This window comes from Natrix helvetica, assembly GCF_964273705.1.
Source record: "Natrix helvetica genome assembly, chromosome: 9".
Classification (NCBI taxonomy): Eukaryota; Metazoa; Chordata; class Lepidosauria; order Squamata; family Natricidae; genus Natrix; species Natrix helvetica.
The window spans coordinates 13,558,137-13,581,183 of record NC_138560.1 but is presented as its reverse complement, the minus strand read 5'-3'; the positions used below and the strand labels follow the sequence as shown (position 1 = coordinate 13,581,183).

Genomic DNA, 23,047 nt, shown 5'->3' with positions numbered 1-23,047 from the left:
GATGAATATATTAGAATAGAATAGAATAGAATAGAATAGAATAGAATAGAATTCTTTATTGGCGAAGTGTGATTGGACCAACAAGGAATTTGGTGCATATGCTCTCAGTGTACATAAGGAGAATAAAATACATTCATCAAGAATAAAAAGACACAATACTTAGTGATAGTCAAGGTTACTAATAAGCTATCAAATCATACTAGTAAACAAATAAAACAATATAAATTGAAAGATACAAGCAACATGGTTATAGTCATAAGTGGGAGGAGATAGGTACTTGGAAGGAAGAGAAGAACAATAGTAATGCAATTTATTTATAAAAATTATTCAGTTTGCACTGGCTTTGCCAGGTTTTTTAGATGTCTTTCCATTGAAGGAGAGATTATTCTTCTCTTTAAAATTTATATCCAACTCAAACATTCCTGCAGTGGCCCCTTCTGCATCATTAGGGTGACTTTCAAATCCTGATGGTGGAACAAGGAATGGAGTTGATTGCCTAGTCTGCAAACACTGTAGGAGGAGAGCCATGTTAGTTGCTATGTTAGCCAAAAATCAGAAGCCGTCTGTAACACCTGTCCAGACTAACAGATTTTATTAAAAGTTATATCAGGTGCAGCTCACAAAAATGTCTGCCTTTTAATAAAATTGGTTAGCCTGAAAAGGTGCCACGAGACATCTCCTCCTTCGGTTGGCCTGGAAAGTAGGGCAAATGCAGAATTAATCAGAGACAGCGAGAACTTCTATGAGATTACTATATATTGCATGCCCAGAGATGTGCCATTTCAGAAGGCAGAATAAGAAGACATGTTTGGCAGTGTTTGGCTGTGGGATGGTGGGTGGGGGAGAGATTGTAGCAAAGTATGTCTTAGAAGATTATTGCAATTGACAATTATGAGCTCCAAACAGATTGACAAATGTTATGTGTGTATTTTGGGAGAGAAGGTGCTTTTGAGTCAATCTTCACTTCTAGAAACTGCCTGGACAAGTTCCTGCCAGATCTCACAAGTCATTTGTTATTGCCTCCTTCCTAGGGCTAAAAAAGAGTGACTGGCCCAAGATCAATCAGTTGGCTTCATGCCTAAGGTGGGGGTAGAACTCACTCTCTCCCAGTTACTAACCTGACACCTTAACCCACTACGCCAAACTGGCTCTACAGTATTGTATGTATTTATTAAACAGATTTCTGTGCCACTGCAATCAAAACAACTCTTGATGGCTTAAACAGAAAAAAAACACCATATAAAACATATCCAGTGCAAAAATACAATCACATGACAGCAAAACAAAGAAGATAGTTTGAAAGAGATGGCAAGGTCAATTCAAACGAGAAGAAGTCTCTCAAAAGAGTTTGTCTTCAAGCTGATAATATAAAGGAGCTTTATTAGCTTGTATGCAACTGGATCTATTCTTCCAAAACAACACAAACTGGATTTCTTAGATCCGTCAATGTAGAATTAGGGCTTCAGGGCTTCAGACACACTTTTAGCATGCCTTGTTATCTCTTACAAAATAAATGCAATTAAAATGCCAGAAGTCTTATCATGAAGTTAAATAATCAGACTTGAGTCAAGTCAGGAAAGCTCAAAATACATCGGAAACTGAAAATATAAAATACATACATCTTCTTCTGCGCCAGTGTTTCTCAACCGTGGCAACTTTAGAATTCCAGAATTCGTGGAGTAGAGTGGAATAGAATAGAATAGGGTAGAGTAGAATAGAATAGAATAGAATAGAATAGAATAGAATAGAATAGAATAGAATCCTTATTTGCCAAGTGTAAAGCCAACACTTCTTAAACTTGTCAAGGTTGAGAAGCACTGGTTTAGAGATATATTTGACCCCAATTTATTTATTTCCAACACTGAGAAAAATTGTTAATAATAGCAACAGTGAATTCCTAAACCAGAGATTTTCAAATTTTCGGGCTGCAGGCTGTTATTAGTTAAAATAATAAATATATTCACCAGAACCTAGCTAAGGGGTTGGTTTTGTTCCTGATTACAGGTATCTGATCTGAACTTCAAAAATCCAGGCAGTTATTAGATAGTATTAGATACCTAGAATATTATATATCCAGGCAGATATTAAATAGTAGCCTTTTCCCTCTATCTTTTTGTTGACATCTAATGGCGATCCAGTTTGCTACAGTCCAGAATTGATGGCTCTGGTTTTGAAACAAATAGAACAGATGTGATGGCTCTATGTGAATTAATGCCTGTCATTTTGATGAGCAGTATGTTTACACAGTGAGAGATTTTAGCATCAGTCATCTTAGGATCTTTCTTTCTTTCTTCCTTTCTTTCTTCCTTCCTTCCTTCCTTCCTTCCTTCCTTCCTTCCTTCCTTCCTTCCTTCCTTTCTTTCTTTCTTTCTTTCTTTCTTTCTTTCTTTCTTTCTAAGTTTCCGTAGTGAAAATGTAGATCTAAATAGCTGATTCATCATTATTTGGTTTGCTTGCATTGCCTCCAATAGGTTGAGTAAACGTCGACCTTCAGAGTTGGTGACGATATAAGAACCTTGTTTTGAAGCCTGGCTTGTAATTTGCTTAACCTCTCCTGACTTGCTTATCAAGAATGTGGGTGCCAGGTTCAGACTAAGTACAAGTGGCATCATCACCCCACTTAGTCAGCATCTTGGTACTTGCCTGGTCATTTGGCTACCTAATATCAGCTCTGGGAGGCGGGAGGGAAGGGAGAATTAATTATGCAATTTGAGATGGGGAGGCAGATTAGCTCTCTCTGAAATAATTCTTTTCTATTATTGGATAGATATCACCGCTGGAGGAAGTGGGTGTGATGGTAGATTAGTTTTATTAAGACTTAATTATTCTGTAGGTGTATTTTCCTAAACCTTGGGCCCCTTGCCAGACAATTTCTATATTGAAGGGGATTCGTCCAATTAGGCCGTGCTACCTGCAAGCAATATGTGGTCCTCAATGCATTCATGGCAGTAAATCATGATTTGTTTAACTATGGTTTGCTAATTCAACTTCCATTGCTAAGCCCTAAACTTTGGTGTCAATCTCAGGGAGGCTGTTGACGTATTATATAACATAACCTGTCAATCCAGCCTTTGCATAAATTAAGGCAGAAATAATATTTGAAACATAGAATAATATGGTTGGAAGGGGCCTTGGAGGTCTTCCAGTCCAGCCCCTTCCTTGATTCGGAGTGTCTATACCAGTGATGGCAAACCTTTTCGGCACTGAGTGGTCAAACTGAGCGCGTGTGAATGGAGCCCCAGAAACTTGGAGGCCAGTTGGCCCGTAAGCATACGTGTGCCGGTCACCTAGTCTTCTGGCTTCCAGCCAGCTGGTCTTTGCTTGTGTTGAAGCTCCGGAAACCCAAAGACCAGCTGGCTGGTGTGCATGCGCATGCTGGCCACCTGCTCTGTTGGTTTACATCGCACGCATGCCTGCTGTGCAGCTGCTCTTTCTGCGTGCCAGAGCCCTGGAAACCCAAGGACCAGGTGGCCAGTGTGCGTATACGCACCGGCCAGCTGGTCTTTGGGTTTCTGGTGCTCTAGCACGCACGAAGATCAGCTGGCTGGCATGCATGCGCACACCGGAAGCCAGAAGAGCAGCTGGAGACAGCGCATGTGCCCACAGCGAGGGCTCTGTGTGCCACCTCTGGCATGCGTGCCATTGATTCGCCATCACAGCTCTATACCATTCTGGACAAAGAGCAGTCCAGTCTCTTCTTGAAAACCTCCAGTGATGAAACACCCACTACTTCCAGAGCTAAGCCAGAAATTTGAATTTAAATTTAGAAGAACATGTTTATGTCATTTTTCGTCTGTCAAAAGTACCTAGAATCAACCTCTTTGTTTCTTAAAAGGGGGTGGTGGTGGAATAAGCAATAGCTGGTTTGCCAGTTCTTTTAACCCAGTGGTTCTCAACCTTCCCAATGCCGCGACCTTTTAATAATGTTGTGGTGACCCCCAACCATAAAATTGGTGTCTCGGTTCCTAAGACCATCGAAAATATGTGTTTTCCGATGGTCTTAGGCGACCCCTGTGAAAGGGTCGTTCGACCCCCCAAAGGGGTCCCAACCCACAGGTTGAGAACCACTGTTTTAACCTGACCTGATATATTGAAGCTTTAGCTTTTAATGTTACCACCAAACTTCTAAAAATGTTAGTAGTGAGACTTGGGAAGAGTTTGAGCTCTGTTATCAAGGGTGCTGAAATCATTAAGAGTTCAGAGCAAAGCTGAATGATGATCAACTCTGATGAATAATAGGTAGTCTTTGACTTATGACCGAAAGGGAGCTTACCCTTCAACGGTCGTAAGTCATGGTGTCATACAGTAAGTTACCCAATAGACCAACCTGATTGTAGGACCCATTTTGTGGTAGCCATTAAGTGGCCATCATAATTGTTAAGTGGAATTGGAGTTCGTTAGGGGCCAGTTTTTTATAAAAACCGGAAATAAATACGATTTTTTGGCAGAGACGTCATAAAACATGGTCATGTGGCTTGCAGGATGCTGCAAACAGCCATAAATGATGGCCAGTTGCTCGGAATATGGTCACTGGGGGAAGGGGGCCACCGGAACTTCAGAAACAAGTTGTGTAAGTTTTCCCAGGGAGATCCATCATAGCCTCAAGCAGCCACTCAATGATGGGTCATAAGGCAAGGAATACTTGAACACAAGTTTGCACTCATCTTCAGCAGGGGACAAAGAAAAGAAGAGATCTCTAAGATCTTTTGTTGTAGATTGAAGAATAGAATGATATTTCTTCCCTGTTCAATGAACACATTCTAGCTGGGCTGAGGGTAGAATCTTGTTCCAGCCATAATTGTGGAATATATCTCCATTAGAGGAAATCCAGGGCAGGCTGTGTAGCACTTACAACTGCACTCCAATGCTAAGATAACAACTGGGGAATTCCAGAGGAACAAGTTGGATATTACCCCCTGCTGTCCTTGGGCATCTGTACTCATGGTAGTACTAGCCTGTGATAGTTATGGGGAAGACTTTATCTTTTCCCAAGAACTCTGGGTTAGTCTGTTAATGCATGTTTTGTGTTGACTGATATTTGTGAGAAGGAGTGATGAAGCCATTCATGGGAGCCTCCCACTCGTGGTTATCTGAGGTTTTTTTAACCTTCTCTATTTCTGTGTAACCCAGTTTAGATCTCGGTTGTTTTGGAGATATTAAACCCGAGATCCCTGATTTTATGGCACTTTGAGAAATGCTTATGAGACTTTAGCTCTGGGAATTGAGGGATATTGGATTTGCAAATAGAGTTATTAGTGGAGGTTTTCTTTTGGTTTCAGTATTTCTACCAATTAAGGGATGCGGTGGCTCAGTGGCTAAGATGCTGAGCCTGTCGATCAGAAAGGTCGGCAGTTCGACGGTTCAAGTCCCCTAACGTAACTGAGTGGGCTCCCGTTACTTGTCCCGGCTCTTGCCAACCTAGCAGTTTAAAAGCATGTAAAAAGGCAAGTTGAAAAATAGGAACCACCTTTGATGGGAAGGTAACAGCGTTCCATGCGCCTTCGGTGGTTAATCATGCCAGCCACATGACCTGAGAGGTTTTTGGGCAGCGCTGGCTCTTTGGCTTTGAAACAGAGATGAGCACTGCCCCCTAGAGTCGGGAAAGACTAGCACATATGTGCGAGGGGAACCTTTTCCTTTGCCAATTAAGGGCTTGTCTTTTGTCAGGAGAATCACCTGGTGGGAAGTGGAATTATTCTGAAGTTAGACTGGATGCATTTGAACTTTTGGGGGGGGGCTCTTGATAGAAAGAGGTTGCATCATAAGCATGAGACGAAACCATGGGCAGAAACAGGACTTTTAAAGACTAGAGGAAGAATCTAAAAAGCACTGAAGATGGAAAGAGATTTAATTAGAAGCAATCGTTTTTCAAAAGTCACAAGAAGCCGCCTCTACCTGCTTACCTTGAACTGGCTTGTAGACTTAAATAATCAGTAATTGGGAGTCAACCAATTCTGAATTTGTCCATGTTCTCCAATCTAATGTCCTCTAAAAAAAATTGGCCTATATGCTAGGATGAGGATGATCGGGTTGCGGGCCCGTACACCAAACTGAGGAAGACTGTCTTGACTTCTCAAGTTACTGTCACGTACTGCTATGTGATAGTATCTAGTATCTTTAGATCTTGTCCATCCTTGAAGAAAAGGGACTTGTGATTATAATGCAGGTTACCAGTGTCGCCCTGTCCTTATCCAATGGGATCAAGCACAATATAAGAGGCTAACAACTGGTATCCCAAGATTGACATCTAGATCAATATGGAAAGTGATTTGGCTCCATGAGTGATAACTTGATAGCCAAGTAGTTGGTTGAGATCTGAAACTATGAGGGTCACAATGAGTCACATCACCACACCTTTTGTGGATTGGGAGAGAAGAAATAATTCTTGCAGGATCCAATCTGGGTCAGTACCCAGGACCAGAGGTTCAGTCTTCCAAGCTTTCAGCCTCATGCTGAAGCTCATTCTCAGGAAACATCTCTGAGAAGCTTAGTCCCATCCTCAGGGAACTTCTGCCTCTTATCAACTTCTGTCTCTCTTCCTTGTGAGAGAGAAATTCCCTGTGGATGGGCTCCAACATGATTCCGAAAGCTCAGAAGATTAAACCTCTGGTCTCATAAACCATTCTCATAAAGCAGGGGTGTCCAAACTTGGGAACTTTAAGACTTGTGGACTTCAACTCCCAGAATTCCCCAGCCAGCATGGCTGGCTGGGGAATTCTGGGAGTTGAAGTCCACAAGTCTTAAAGTTCCCAAGTTTGGACACCCCTGTCATAAAGCTAGTGTAGTAATAGGGGATCAGAAATTTGGAATAGAGGGATTGGATTGGATTGGGATCACCTTTGATTTATTTATTTTTTTGCCTTAGGTACTGCAGATCTTGTTTGAGCAAATCCAAGCCATGCAGGCAGATTCTAGCCTCAAGTGACATGTGTGAAATCAACTGTTAACTGGTAGGAAAGCATCAAGCACAAAACAACATCTTTGTGGTGCGAATTAATCAAATTTAAAACGTAAAGGAGTGGGGGAGGCAGACTGCTGCCAAATTGTAATTAAGGTGTGGTGTCGTTGCACCTAAATCTATCTGGAGAAAGAGGAAGCTTGCCAAATATTGAAATAATGTTGATTAAGTATTCAGGATTCGCATATTTGCTGCTCTTGGCTAAAATACACTCTTAATGCTGTGCAGGTTGTCCTTGACTTTACACAGTCAGAAGTACCACAATTGGGACTAGAATTTCTGTTGCCAAGCCAGGCAGTTGCACACCCAATTTTACAACTTTTTTTTTTTTTTGGCCTGGTTGTTGAGGCAACCATTTCAGTTGTTAAGTGCATCACGTGGTCGTTAAGCGAAGCTGGCTTCCCCCATTGACTCTGCTTGTAAGAAACCAGCTGGGAGATTGTAAATGAGGATCGCACTCTGTAACTGTTATAAATACATGCCTTTTGCCATGTGTGTGAATTTTGATCACATGACTGGGGAAACCATTTGTTTAGTGACCGTTCGAAATTAAAACAGCACTTTTCGAACGGTCACTAAACAAATGGTTGTAAGTCGAGGACTACCTCTATTAATGTACATTAATATATTAAATAATAGGCAATCACAATGCAATATTGTGAGTGCTACATCCCTGGAGGAGATTGGGCCACCATTGGTCTAAAATGGTCCAGGGTCTCCTGCTTGAGCAGGGAGTTGGACTAGAAGACCTCCCAGGCCCCTTCCAATGCTGTTATTCTGTAATGTGATATGATGTTAACCACCCGTGGTGATTTACCTTTTGAAACAAACTCACCCTATTTTAATGCAAGTAGTCCTCGACTTACGACCACAACTGGGCCCGGAATTTCTATTGCTAAGTGAGACATTTGTCAAGTGAGTTTTTCCCCATTTTACGACCTTTCTTGCCACCGTTGTTAAGCGAATCACTGCAGTTGTGAAGTTAATAACCCGGTTGTTAAGTGAATCCGGCTTCCCCATTGACTTTGCTTGTCAGAAGGTTGCAGAAGCGGATCACGTGGCCCCAGAAACACTGCAACCGTCATAAAAATGAACCGAATGCAAATCACGTGACTGTGGGGATACGGCAATGGCCATAAGTGTGAAAAATGCACAAGTGCCCTAAGTGTGGAAAATGGTCCTAGGTCACTTTTTTTCCAACAGTGTGTGGTAACTTTGAATGGTCCCTAATTGAACTGATGTAAGACGAGGACTACCTCTACCTTTTTAAATATAGTTACCCTTTGCTGAAGCACCTGGTGCTGAACTAGCAATTTGGCAACCTGTGCCAGCTGCTGGGCTGTGGCCCTGCTGTTTTCCTTTGATGGATCACATGTGCGCTTGCTCTCGCTGCCCGGCTGGAAAAGACGCCTGCAGAGTCAGCAGTTCTGCGGGCTTTATTTGCCATCGGAGTCGCACTTGCTCACTTCAGATATGTGTGTTGCAAGGGGGGGAGGAGTGGGGCTGGGGAGGGGGAGGGCCAGAGGGTTGCGGGGAGAAGAGGGGTAAAAGCTGGTCTTCCAGAAAATCTTGTTTGGGCTTCCGGCTGTCGGTTGCTGGCTTCTCTCCATTATTATTATTTTTTTTCAGATCCAAGAGTCAGCATTTGTACGAAGTGTTGACTCAGGTTGCTTTTATCTTCCTAGTGAACCGTGAGTGGGTAAAATGTGAAGATTTTTGCTTCATGAGAAGGGGAGGGGGAAAATGAGTCCTGTTCCATCCCTCAGTATCCAAGGCAGCTTTACTTATGCTTTCAGCATTATTTGCGTTATGCTGTAGTGTAACATCTCTAAGAGGAGAGCAGATTCACACATTACGTATCTGGCACGGATTCTGCCCGAACAGGTGTCTCTATGAGATTTGTAGTTTGCAAGTAGACTTATGCCTTTGAGTGCTGGTTTCCAAAAGTGTAACTATGTTAAACATCTTGCAGTCTGGATTCATGTGAAGTATAGTTCTTCTTAATCATGATTCCATTTGTTCATGATTCTAATTGACTAAATCAGGAGCAGGGACCTACCTGCACAATAGTAATATTTTTTCTCTCAAGACCCTTTCCCACTTTTAAAAATTATGGAGCACCCCAAAAATCTTTTGTTTGTACAGTGTGAGTTATATTTATCGATATTTACTATATTAAACACTGAAATTGATTTATTCACTGTTTCCTCCTCTCAGAATGATAAGATGGGAGAATAGAACAGAGTAGAGAACAGAACAGAACATAGAATAGGAATCTGGAAGGGACCTTGGAGGTCTTCTAGTCCAGCCCCCTGCTCAAACAAAAGAACCTATACAATCTCAGACAAGTGACCGTCAAATCTCTTCTTAAAAACCTCCAGTGGTGGAGCGCTCATGATTTCTGGAGGCAAGCTGTTCCACCGGTTAATTGTCTTCACTGTTTGGAAGTTTTTTCCTTAATTCCAGGTTGCTTCTCTCTTTGATCAATTTCCAACCATTATCTCTTGCCCGGTCCTCTGGTGCTTTGGAGAATAATTTAACCCCCTCTTCTTTGTGGCAGCCCCTCAAATGCTGAAATTTTAATATTATATTCTTTTCCGACAAGGGCTGGAAAATAATTTTGATTTCAAGGATCCCTGAGAGGGAGTTTTTTTTTGGGTGGGGGGAGTCCCAGGTCTCGTAGGACCATGCATTTAAGAAACAGTATACTAAGCGATAACTCCATAAATTTACAAACTAGGTTGCCTCGTTATACATAGTGTACTAAGCCAGTATCTAACATGCTGTAAAAACTGCTGGGAACGTTCACCTTTATAGCGCTGTCAGATTTTAAAAACAACCATAAGAAGGAAAACAAAACGAAACAAAACAAAGGCTGAAGTTTGCCTAAGAAATCACAAGGTTGATCATATCCCTTGATTTCGTGGCAAGGAGCATGTTTGCTACGAAGCCACATCAAAAGAGCCTAAACAAGCCCTCGAGCTGATCGGCTTTACATATCACGGCTGAGCATAATTCTCTTTGTGCAAGTTTCTCTGTGGTAAGAGATTGGAAGCTGCGGTTATTGGGCGCATAAAACCCCCTCCTTCTTGGAAGAGACGTGCTTAAGGGAAACAGCTCTGTAAGGAAGGGCGGTTCTAGTGTGTTGGTTAAGAAGATGTGAGCCAGTTCAAATGTTCATTCTGCCTCAAGTTCACTTAGAACAGGAGTGTCAAACTCAAGGCCCGCGGGCCAGATCCGGCCCATGGGGTGCTTAGACCTGCCTGGAAACAGTGAAAGACCTCAGTGCCTCTGCCAGTGAAAACAGGCTCCCAAGCTTCACTTCGTCCAAGAAGTGAATTGAAGAAACTTCTTGGATGAGAAGCGAAACGTTTTCAAAGGGAAAAAAAAAACCCAAAACCTACATTGCCTTTTGGAAGAAGGACCTTTGGGCATGCAATTATTCTGGAGCTACTGGCCTGTACATCCAAAGGTAGAATTGGTGCCACCTTGAGTTGGCGGAGGGAGGGAGGGAGGGAGGCAGGCGTTTCAAAGAAAGAAACATCTGCTTTCTGTTTACTTAGTCATGGAATTCACCCAGCAATGGGTAGGATCAGCTGTCTTGATAGTCTAATAGCCTGGAGGGATTTCCCCCCCTCCTCCTTCTTTTCATTTGGCACCGTCAGCTCTGCGAAATAAGAAAAGGAAACTGGGTTAAAGATCTCCAGCTTCTCCAGAGCAGAGGTGGGGGTGGGAAGTGAAGTAAAATGATCAGCACCTCCGGCTGATGTAAGCCTGAACTCCATTGCACAGCACGGATGTCTCGACCCATAGCAAGGAATCCTGGTCCTGGTGGAGGTTGAGGCAGTTGAGGTCAAATATGGGAGCTTGTTATTCGGGGGTTTAGTCCTGCGCCTCACTGCCTGCCCTGCCATGCACCTGGCTGCACCTAAGTCGGTCTTTCTACTGGGCTAACCAGGTTTGGATTGGTGCCTCTGATGCAGTTCCTGCAGCCGTCCCATCGGGGAGAGGAGGGCAGGGAACAATTTATCAGCAAGCGTTTCCCCCCCCCCTGGGAAATCGGTATAAGGATTGCTCTGGGCTAGGTGTGCTCCTCTCTACCCCCCCCCCCCCCCCCCCGTGCTCTTTGGCCTTGCAGCTTTGTCTTCCTCGTCCCGTCAGATCCCTGCCGCTGTTTGATCCCGGCTCAAGAGAGCTGGGTGGGGAGCTTCCCCTTTGAAGCCTTGAGGACAACAGGGGTGTGTCCAGGATGGGAGTGTCTTGTAACATCCTTTCTTTTATTCCCAGGATAGAGGGATAAAAATCCCCCAGCAGTTGGGAAGAGGCCCCAGTTCTTTCATCCCAGTGGAAGAGGTAAGGGGATAAGCACAGTTTCTCTTCTCCTCTTCCCTCTCCCTTCCCCTCTTTCCTGCCCTCTTCTCCTCTCCTCCCTTGTTCCTCTCCCTTCTTCTCTTCTCCTTTTCATCCTCTTCTCCCTCTATCCTCCCATCCTCTTCCCTCTCCATCTCCCATCTCTCCTACCCTCTCCTCCTCCTCTTCCTCTCCCCTCCTCTTTTCCCTCTCCCCTCTTGTTCCTCTCCCTTCTTCTCTTCTCCCTTTCATTCTCCTCTCCCTTTCCCCTCCCTCCCTCTTCCCTCTCCCTTCTCTCCTTCCCCCTCCCCTCTCTCCTGCCCCCTCTCCTCTCTTGTTCCTCTTCCTTCTTCTCTCCTCCATTCTCCATAGTGAGGGGAGGAGTGTGCAGGATGGGTTGACCTTGTCCTCTCTTGATTGGATTGAGTCAGATAAGCTCTTTTAGCCATGCCTTGGTCACCAGGCTCCACCCAGTTATCGACTCAGTCCACCTACGGACTGCTGTGTTCATCCTGAGATCCTGAAGAAACCTAAAGGGAAAATGTTAAATTGCTGCAAAAGCGATCGAAATTGCCTCCATGCTGCCTGATCAATCACTAGAAGAAACCCCCAGCGGGGGTAGAAAGCCCCGCAGCAACTGCTAAGGGGGCGCACAGCCCAGGTCACAGAGCGAGATCCAGGGCACTAAGTGAGGACTCTCACCAAAGACAGGCAAGCGAGCTCCGCAGAGACCTCTGTAGCAAGGGTGACGCCCAAGGAGGCTCTAAGGGCGCCGGAGCGCTCCACCGCTCCCCTCAGGGTTTGAGCAACGAACCACAGCATTTTAAAACGCCCTGGAGTGCCTGCACTGGTAGCGATCGCCAGAGAACAAGGTGAGAGCTGGAGAGGCTCAGAAAGAGCTGCGGGAGGCAGGGGGAGGCGAGGGGGAGCCCCCAGCAGCAGCGGAAGCCGCGCAGCAGCCTGCAAAGGCACAAGCTGCTTCCACGTGCACCAGCAAAGAGGAGCTTTTTGAATTTGGAGCTGGGAGCCATTTTGAAACCATGTGGTCCAAGATGGCGGTCCCCAGCAGCTCAGAGGAGGCCAGCAGGAGCCAAGCACTCAGCCCTGCAGCCAGCAACCACCGGATGCACTGAGGAGCCCTTAAAAGGGTTAGAAACCATCTCGGAGGCATCAGCCAAGGGGGGGGGGGAGACAAGGCAAAGGCCAAAAAGGAAGCATATCTCCACCAAGGGGGCTAAAGAGGCAGGCTGTGGATCCAAACCCCCCAAGCCTAGATCCAAGTATGAAAGGCAGAGGCACCAAGCCTTGGAGTGCATCGGCCATCAGCAAGAAGGCTCCCCCTGGTCTGGAGCCTGATTCGATCACAGAGGAGGATCCCTCCCAGCAAGTGAGAATTGATACCTCAGGCATCTGGGGCTCTATCCAGGGATGGCAGTCACCCTCACTATGGGGCATTCTCCTCAAGCCTCCCTTCTACCTCTGCAGGCATGAGGGTGGGGCAACCATCCGAGGTAGAACAGTGTAAAGATGAGGTTATTTTGAGCTCCCCTTGAGTAAAAGGAACATTGAAATTGAATCCCAAACTCTGTTTGCAGTCTAACTAAAATCAGCTGCTGGGATTTCCCCTCTTGGAGCAAAGAGGAACATCCCGTTTCAGTGAGAAAGGCTGATGATCTCTCCTGAGATGAAGGACTCTTGTGATTAAGAAAATATGTTTAAAAGGGGCCAAGAGTTGCATGAGAAATGCAGCGTCTACCACCTAGCTGATTCAATCTGCTCTGAAAAGCCTGTTTTTGTTCTTCTCTGATACACTGAGAAAGCAGATCATGCAAAGTTAGAAAAGCATGTTTCCTCTCTCTCCTTGTTTGAAAGCAAGATCGACCTTGTTTCCATCTAATTGAGCTCCAGGGGAAGGGATCCAGGAATCGCATGATAAAGCAACCCCACCCCTTCCCAACCTATGTAATCTGATCTGCTGTTGTTAAGGCCAAACACATGTGGCCTAACAAAGAAAGAGAAACCTGATGCAGATTCCAAGCCTTACCCCTTAAGTGGTTGTAAAAGTGGAAAGATCTCCATGGAAACGAAACTTGAATGAGAAAGAGGTCAGCTAGCCCAGACTCCACCTCCCAAATCCTCTGAACTTTAATGATAAGTTGTCCTGACAACGAGGGGCAATAAAGACGCCCCAACCATCCCAACATCAGCTTACTTTGTAGCCTTCGGGCAGCCAAAGGGCCAAAAGGCAGATGTAGTTCAGCTGAAGAGATTGTTATGCTCTTGTGGATTGGTTACTATTGTTTCTGAATTATTTGGGAAGGGCTCAACCCCTATAGAAGGTACCAAATTAGCCAGGTCCAAGACGGGTTCCGAGTTCGGGTAAAGACCCTTAGGAATTCCAAAATTGGAGAGTCAGGTTGACAAATTTAACCAGCAGAATAGCCTTGGCAACTAGAGCTGAGGTGGCACAGGGGTAGAATGCAGTACTGCAGGCTACTTCAGCTGACTGCTAGCTGCAGTTTGGCAGTTCAAATCTCACTGAACTTCATACAAAAAATATTGCGGGAGGGGGCGGAGGTGGTACTGATTGCCCCACACTGGCCCCAAAGGCCTTGGTTTGCCGATCTCCAATCCTTCTCAGTGGACAGCCCTGGAGGATACTCCAGGAGAGGATCTCCCTCAGTCAGGGGCCACTGGAACACCAGGCATAAGTTTGGGCATATACTCAAATGTGTAACCCTCCCTAGGGACGTGTAGGCTTTGGTACGTCCCATCCTGGATACTCCTCCCCTCACTATGGAGGAAGGGCGTTGGTACTTACCTGATACGCCTCTTCTCATAGTGGGGGAGAAGTATCCAGCCCCTCCCTGATATGGGTATGTTGCAAAGTTGTTCTGTTGTTTGTTGAACTGTTCTGTTGAAGTAATAAATAAAGGTTTGAAACTAAAATAAAGTCTAGAGTGGACGACACAGCGAGTCGGATAGAGTTCTTCGCCAATAACTGGGTGGAGCCTGGTGACCAAGGCGTGGCTAAAAGAGCTTATCTGACTCAGTCCAATCAAGAGAGGACAAGGTCAACCCCATCCTGGATACTCCTCCCCCACTATGAGAAGAGGCGTATCAGGTAAGTACCAACACCCTTTTTCATCCCCTTCTCCCCCTCCCTCCCTCTCCCCTCTCCCCTGCCCCTTCTCCTTCCTCTCCTCTCCCTTTCATCCTCTCCTCCATCTCTCTCTCTCCTTCCTTTCCCCTCTCCCCTCTCCTCTCCTCTCCTCCTCAGTCTGGATTCCAGGCTAATTTCTTCTAAGGCACACCTTTGCCAGGTTACTTTGCTTGACCAGGCAGAGGTTGTGTATGTGTGTGTGTGTATGTGAGGGGTGCAATTGGAGGAAAAGGGGGCTCCTCCCTTGCTGGGATGGAGTGGGCAGGGATGGCTTTGCAGAAAAAGAGCTCGCATTCAATCAGAGTTGCAACAAAATGTTGCACTTTATTTCATGGCTGTTCAAAGTCCAGCATGTCCTCCTCCTGGAGACTACGAACCACTGGGAGAAAATCCCTTGTGTTTGTTCTGCGGTCTCACATGTGCAACATACTAAAGCACAGCGTCTGTAACTGTAGTTTGCAGAATAAACTCCAATTTACAGCACAATACAAAGAAAGTGTCTAGATTCACATAATGCCCTAATCTAGTGGTGGGATTCAATTTTTTTTACTGCCGGATCTGTCGGCATGGCTTGGTGGGCGTGGCTTGGTGGGCTTGGCAAGGGAAGGATACTGCAAAATCCCCATTCCCTCCTGATCAGCTGGGACACGGGAGGCAGAGAATAGATGGGGGCGGGGCTAGTCAGTATTTACTGGTTCCCGGACTACTCACAATTTCCACTACCGGTTCTCCAGAACTGGTCAGAATCTGCTGAATGCCACCTCTGCCCTAATCCATGGTTACTTTAGTCGTGGCTTTTTGACCGTGAAGGAGGAGATCCGTGTCAGGCTGGGTTAGGCAACATCAGAAGGAGTTTGGTAGCCCCTTTTCTAACTGTCAGATTTATTCAAACGCATCAATGTTCTTGAGCTGCCGCTCGTTTGATCAAAAGCAGATCCTGGTTGAATCAATGTAGGATTTAACTTGGAAAGGGGCGGGAAGGAGGGTGATGGGGTGAGGACCGGATTCTATGTTTCTCCTAAGGGAGTACTGGTTAACTGAGTGTTGGGTAAACTCAACCAGGGTGTTGGGCATTTAGAATTAGCTCTTCCATCCAGTTCCCTGCCAATCTGTTTGCACTCCATCACCGAAGTGCGTTGGGGAGTTGCCCTTCTTCCGAAGTCCTTCAGTCCAGGTCATCAAAGAGAAACTCCCTTTTGAAACGGAGGGTGAATGGCCAAGGCAGTGGTTTGCCCCCCCCCCTCCTTTCTGTGAAGCCATGCCAGTGTTGCAAGAAAGCTGCGGGTTGGGCGCCGTTGGGAGGTGTTAATTCGCCAGTAAGCCAGGCATCTCGCAACATAGGGTAGATATGGTATTTACTTATTGCAGCAGTTAAGACCTTGGCTTCCTCGTTATTTTTTTGGCTTGTGTGATGAGAGAGAGAGGTGATAGCTTTGCCCCAGGGGTGTCGTCATCGCCGTATTTATCAAATGACCTTCCCTCCCTGTTTTGCACAAACAACTTATCAGGATGACTGCCTTTCTTCCTGGCTGACTGGCTGGCTATCCTGTGCCTTTCCCCCTTTGCTGGATGCCACGGCTCCTTCCCTTTCCAACTCAAAGGGCTTTCTCATCCAGTGGAAAAGCTCCGTGGGTTTTCCCCTCTGCCGACAGCTGGCCCTCTCCCTCCCTGCTGGTCCAAGGCCAGCCCCACCGCCTCCTTTCCTGCTGAATTGGTAGCTCTTGGCTGGAAAGGGGATCCTTGCGTGGTCCTGGACAGCTTCTTGACAATGCCAGTTGCAGAGTGTTTGGGCTTTTTTGTGTGTGAGAAATTTGCTGTAATCAGCTGGGGTTTGGGACACCCCTATCCTTTCCTCCACTTTTGCTTTGCAGAGCATGCAGCAGGGGGGCTAAATATTTGTGTTGTAAAGGGGAAGGGCTAACTTTTTCTTTTAATTAGATTTTTAAAATCTGTTTATTATTATTATTATTATTATTATTATTATTATTATTATTACTACTACTACTACTACTACTACTACTACTACTACTACTACTACTACTACTACTATATACTTTATTCATTAAACATGAATCTCAGCCAACTGAACATTCAAAAATGCATTATAAATACCAGTGACTGGTGTTAATGGTTGATACCGGTTGCTGCCAGCATCCTAGGTATCAACCAAGTACCTTCTTAAAATATACGATGTTCCAAGTAGCACAGTTTTTTGCAGTTCCGCTGGTGTTATTGCAGGAAGCTGCAATTTGTTGATGTATCTTGTAAAATTCATGGATGATTATTATTATTATTATTATTATTATTATTATTATTATTATTATTATTATTGATAAATAACTCAAATTAGTGACCATGGCTAAATACTCCTCCTTCCTCCTATTTTCCCCACCATGACATCCCTGTTAAGATAGATTGGGCTGAGAGAGAGAGGGACTGATCCCAAACATCACCCAGCTGGCTTTCATCATCGCTAAAATGGAATTAAAACTTACAGGCTCCTGGTGATTGGCCAAAAGTCACCCTAGCTGATGTCATGCCTAAGGTGGGAGGAGAACTCACAGGCTCCTGGTGATTGGCCCAAAGTCACCCTAGCTGATGTCATGCCTAAGGTGGGAGTAGAACTCACAGGCTCCTGGTGATTGGCCCAAAGTCACCCAAGCTGATGTCATACCTAAGGTGGGAGTAGAACTCACAGGCTCCTGGTGATTGGCCCAAAGTCACCCAAGCTGGTATCATGGCTAAAGGGGAACTAGAACTCCTGGCCTCCTGGTGATTGGCCAAAAGTCACCCTAGCTGAGATGGGACTAGAACTCACAGTCTTCTGGGGATTGCCCCAAAGTTACCCTAGCTGGCATCATGGCTAAAGGGGAACTAGAACTCACGGTCTCCTGGTGATTGGCCCAAAGTCACCCTAGCTGTTGTCATTCCTAAGGTGGGACTAGAACTCACAGTCTCCTGGTTTCTACCACTTCTCCTTTACCACTAGACCAAACTGCAGCTCTCTTTTTCGTTCTCTCTCTGTTCTCATAAGTTGTTTTGAATGACGCTTGCAGAAAGGGGGGGCAACAGCTGACCTCCTGTCTGATTTCTAGGCAACTGGTAAAATAACATCAGCAAGCATTTCTGATATCCGTATGATTTTTCGTGGCAGCGATGAAGTATCTTCTCTTGAAATTAAGCAAGCTCGGAGGGAGGGGACAGTGAGGCACGTGACCAAAATTAGCCTTTTAACATTGTCTTTCTCCACCTATCTACCTGGAGGCTTAAAAAGACTTTCCTGGGTTCCGCATGTTGAGCCTGTGTCTTTTGCATGGGGCTTCAGCAGCTGGATATTGTAGTTTCAAAAAAATCATCCAGGAGGATGGTCTTGAACTCTGCCCATCCCTGCTTTTAGGACAGCAGTGGCAAATAATAAACAGGAAACCATAAACAGTAGCAGAGTTGGAAGGGACCTTGGAGGCCATCTAGTCCAACCCCCTGCTCACGCAGGAGACCTGTAGTGCCAAGTGGGGACTGCTCCAAACAGGTGGATTTAATTTTAAATTAATGACACCTACGTTCCAATCCTTTCATACTATTCCTCCCAGGATATTTAATACCTTTTTTCTTTTACAATAAATGACAGCTTCATAGTTGTGACTTTGAACGGGCTCTGGGCAGCAATTGACTGCGGGCATTCAGGCGTGAAACGGACTGGATAGAGAGCATGTCTTGTTTTTCAAAACAGGAAGAACCATTTCAGAGTCAGGCTAATCTTAGAACTGTTGACTAGCATCCCGATTTTGGTAAATAGCCGAGAGGCCGTGGAAAGCTACGGCTGCGGATAAATCAAGTTCAGTTTGCAGATCTTTCCAAATAAAAACCACCTTCTCCCGTTCTTCCTCCCCACCCCACCCTCTTCTGCTAGTGTTTTATTTCTCCAACTTCACTTTGATTGCTATTGTTAGACAATTAGGAAGAAGGAAAATGGCAAATGATCTGAGAGACATCCCTGCAGCCTGCTCTGCCTTGCATTCACCCCAAATCGAATATATTTATTGTGAATGTATTTACTTTATTAAATCTATGGACCGATGGAGCATAATTTCTGCTGTACCTATTCTTTGGGAGCTGGTTTAAAGTAATGGACAATGGACACGTTTTAGATAGATGGGTAGAATTCTTTATTGGCCAAATGTGATTGGATGCACAAGGAATTTGTCCTTGGTGCATAAGCTCTCAGTGTACATAAAAGACATAAGTGATAAATCAGGATCATAGTCATCATAAAAACATTGGGCCAGTCTCACACACTCGTCCCTTCTACTTAGTGATAGTCATAGGATATTAAATAAGCAATCAAAATCATACTAGGAAACTAAATAAAACAATATAAATTGTAAAGATACAAGCAACAAGGTTATAGTTATAAGTAGAAGGAGATAGGCAATAGGAAGAATGAGAAGAAGAATAGTAATACAGTCTTAGTAAAAAGTTTGACGGTGTTGTGGGAATTAGATGTTTAGCAGAGTGATGGCATGCGGGGAAAAACTTTGACAAGATGCGGGGCGGGGAGAGGAATTGACAAGAAATCTTGTTTTCTTGACAAGATTTCAGAAGGGACGAGCGTGTGAGACTGGCCCACGGTCACCCAGCTAGCTTTGTACCTAAGGCAGGACTAGAACTCACAGTCTCCTGGTTTGCACACCTAGTGCCTTAGTCCAGGGGTGAAATTCAATTTGTTTTACTACCAGTTCTGTGGGTGTGGCTTGGTGGGCGTGGCTTGGTGGGCGTGGCAAGGGAAGGATACTGCAAAATCTCCATTTCCATCCCACTCTGGGGCCGGCCAGAGGTGGCATTTGCCGGTTCTCCGAACTACTCAAAATTTCTGCTACCGGTTCTCGAGAACCTATCAGAACCTGCTGGATTTCACCCCTGCCTTAATCACTACACCAGGGGTGTCCAAACTTGGCAACTTTAAGACTTGTGGACTTCAACTCCCAGAATTCCCCAGCCAGCATGGCTGGCTGGGGAATTCTGGGAGTTGAAGTCCACAAGTCTTAAAGTTGCCAAGTTTGGACACCCCTGCACTACACCAAACTGTCCCTCATTGTTTTCTGCCTTTCGTCCATTTGAGATAGCAAAATTCATCCCAAGGGATCTTTGGGCAAACCAACTATTTTCCTCTCCTGTTGCTCCAGCAGTAGAAACTATGATGATGTTCTACCTTGCAGCCCCCCCCCTTTTTTTTGGCCCATTCTCTGTATATATCAATGTACTTTAACAGCTTAGCTAAATGCTCTGCCCAGGTGAGTTATTCTCTCCCTGCCCTTCTCCTTATTGTAGATCCTACAAGAAGGAGTGGAAAGCGCCCAGCGACGTCTCTTCATCGAAGCCTTTGTTTCAACGGGCAGAGTGGATAACATTACCATGGTGATGGGACTACATCCAGAGTACCTGACGAGCTTCTGGAAGACTCAGTACCTCTTGTTGAGGATGGATGGGCCATTGCCATATCACAAGCGCCACTACATCGCAATTATGGTGAGTGGGTGAGCACCGCAGGGTTCAAAGCCCCAACAGGCAGGGACATGCAGCTCCATGGGAAACTGGGCAAGTGATGTTCTCAGCCCAACCCTCCTTTACTGGGTGGTTGTTGTAAATAGAACTTGCTACCCATGTCGCCTTTTACCCCGTGAGTATTAGGTGTGAAGAATCAGGGCCATACTCTAAGTTGCAGTTATTGCTTAAGCCTAAAGATCTAGTTAAGTAAGGTTCAGTGCTAAATCAGTGCCAGATAAGGGTCAGCGGAATTCAGGAGGGTTTGGACTTGCATCATTTGTGGCAACGTATTGATTCTAGACTTATGACTCGCTTAACTCACTCACCCAGCTCAGTCTGCTCTTTTGCTACAACAGGGGTGTCCAAACTTGGGAACTTTAAGACTTGTGGACTTCAACTCCCAGAATTCCCCAGCCATTCTGGGAGTTGAAGTCCACAAGTCTTAAAGTTCCCAAGTTTGGACACCCCTGTGCTACAATGAGTGTCATTCTGGATTCTGGGGAATTCTGGGGACTGAAGTCTACCCATCCAAGTTGCCAAGGTGGAGAAACACTGCTAGGACTAAAATTACAAATAGAACTAAAAAAAAAAAAATAGACCCTCATTTCGATTTCCTGCCATTGCTGTAGATAGCACTATACTGGATGGATCAAAGTCAGTCTTGATATAAGGTTGATTCCTAGATATCTCTCCCTTCTTCTGGAAATTACGTCTTGCCCACATGGGAATGTGAAAAATAACAGGCCTCTAGCAACCTACAGGGACACAACAGCTCAGTGGCTAAGATGCTGAGCTTGTCGATCAGAAAGGTTGGCAGTTCGGTAGTTCGAATCCCTAGCTCCCGTTACTTGTCCCAGCTTCTGCCAATCTAGCAGTTCGAAAGCACGTAAAAATGCAAGTAGAAAAATAGGGACCACTTTGGTGGGAAGGCAACAGTGTTCCCTGCACCTTTGGCGTTTAGTCATGCCAGCCACATGACCCCAGAGACATCTTTGGACAGCCCTGGCTCTTCGGCTTTGAAACAGAGATGAGCACTGCCCCCTTAGAGTCGGGAACGACCAGCACATATGTCCGAGGGGAATCTTTACCTTTACCTATAGCAGCCTCTGATTCTGTGCTTATCTTGGTACTTGGGCATATTTTGCACCTCTGCATTAGATCCTCGCAGGTTGTCCCTGGGAGTTACTTTACAATATTTTCCTTCTATTCCAGGCAGCTGCCAGGCATCACTGTTCCTACCTGGTTGGCTTCCACATGGGAGAGTTTCTGCAGGTAGGAGGGGACCCAGCCTGGCTGCGAGGCTTGCAGTATGCCCCGCAGAAACTCAGGAACCTGAATGAAATCAACAAGATCCTAGCTCACCGGCCTTGGCTGATCACTAAGGAGCACATTGAAGTGAGTGCCAAACTTGGTGGAAAGTGAGTTGGATCAAACCAACTTGGAGCTAGTATTTTTGTTTCCTGCAGTCGAAAGAAGAAGGCAAACATTTCGTTTTCCTATCGGGTTTTTTTGTAAAACCAGTTTGTCCGGCATGCACAGCAGCTTGGTTCTTTCCACACTAAGCCATAAACTGTGATTTACAGTCCATAATGCCTGGGTTCACTAAGACAAAACCAAATAAACGAAATTATAGCATTGCACAAGGAAGGAGACATCTCAAGACTTGGTGTGTTGAAGCAAATTCCTCTGGGGAATTTCCTTGGTCCATTTTACTTTTGTAGATGGCTTTGTATGTTTCCGAATGAGACAAATAATGATTTGGGGTAGACTGTGGAATTCTGGGAGTTGAAGTCCACAAGCCTTAAAGTTGCCAAGATTGGACACTCCTGCTTTACGGAAAAGCTGTTGTCTTCTCCCTAAATACAGAATAACAGAGTTGGAAAGGACTTTGGAGATCTTCTAACCTTCCAACCCCCTGCTCAGGCCGGAAACCCTATATATACCCTTATGATGGGGAACCTATGGCACACGTGCTGGAAGTGGCACATAAAGCCATCCCTCTGGGCACACGAACCGTTGCCTGTTGCTCTTCCGGGTTCCAGAGCACCAGCCAGCTGGACTTCATGCTTACAGGAGCACCGGAAACTGGAAGAGCAGCTGCCCGGTGTGCATGCACATGCCAGGAAGATGATCTTCCCGTTTCCGGCACACACATGCGCACCAGCCACATGGTCTTCGGGTTTCTTGTGAAATGCGCAGGTGAAAACCCGCTGGCCAGTGTGCATGCATGCACTGGAAACCAGAAGATCGTCTTTCTGGCACGCATGTACCCAGGGACGTGCGGGCAGGGGAGGCAGGGGAGGCAGAGCCTCACCGCTCTCATCATGAAAAAAAAAGGGAAAAGGCGCTGAGGAGCCTCGGGGAATGTGACTGCGCGAGCCGCGGTCCCCTTCATGTTGACTCAGGAAGGCGGGGAATGGGACCACGTGTGCAGGACAGAGGGAGGTGCAGGAGGCCTTCTGTCGGGTTCTGACGCCGGAGCTCATGGTCCAGGGGGAATGCGCATGTGCGAGCGGCTCCCTTCCTCGCACTGAGCAACGTCAGGTTTACAAGAAGTTGCTCGCGAAAGGACGGATTTTTCAGACTGTCGGCTACCATTTCCCTGCCAGCTCGCTCGCGAAAGGACCCTGGAAACTGAGTCGTGGCCGGCGCCTTGCTAAGAATTCCCCGCCTTCCTGATGTCGTCACCAGCCTCACTAGCCATAAACCTCACCACACGTCACTGATATTCACGCATGTTCCCGTTTTGGCACTCGGTGCCGAAAAGGTTCGCCAACACTGCCCTACACCATCTCAGACAAATGATTATCCAATCTCTTCTTAGAAACCTTAAAAACCATTTGATAAATGTGATAGAGGTTACCAGTCCTGTTATTGTGAATTGGTAGGAAAAACAGGTAAGAATTCAAGCACAAAAGAGAAGAGATGACGTTAGACATTCTCCTTTGATGTATGGTTAAATAATACAACGAGGATTATATAAATTTGATAAAGGCGATAGAGACGATGAGCGATGTTAGCGCGAATTGGAT

General features: G+C 45.6%; 1 protein-coding gene across 7 annotated transcripts in view; it reads left to right on the top strand.

The window, feature by feature from the left end:
- Window positions 1–23,047, top strand: part of SESN2 (sestrin 2) — a 47,201-nt gene that overhangs the window by 8,408 nt on the left and 15,746 nt on the right. For 2 of the 7 annotated variants that reach the window (XM_081962213.1, XM_081962212.1), the window contains exons 2-4: window positions 11,246–11,311; window positions 19,800–19,997; window positions 21,228–21,410. In XM_081962213.1, the coding sequence (XP_081818339.1) occupies window positions 11,246–11,311; window positions 19,800–19,997; window positions 21,228–21,410 (447 nt within the window). Of the gene's footprint in view, window positions 1–10,642; window positions 10,811–10,907; window positions 11,044–11,245; window positions 11,312–19,799; window positions 19,998–21,227; window positions 21,411–23,047 lie in introns of those variants that run through there. The other 5 variants (XM_081962215.1, XM_081962216.1, XM_081962218.1 and 2 more) reach the window with 5 other exon arrangements.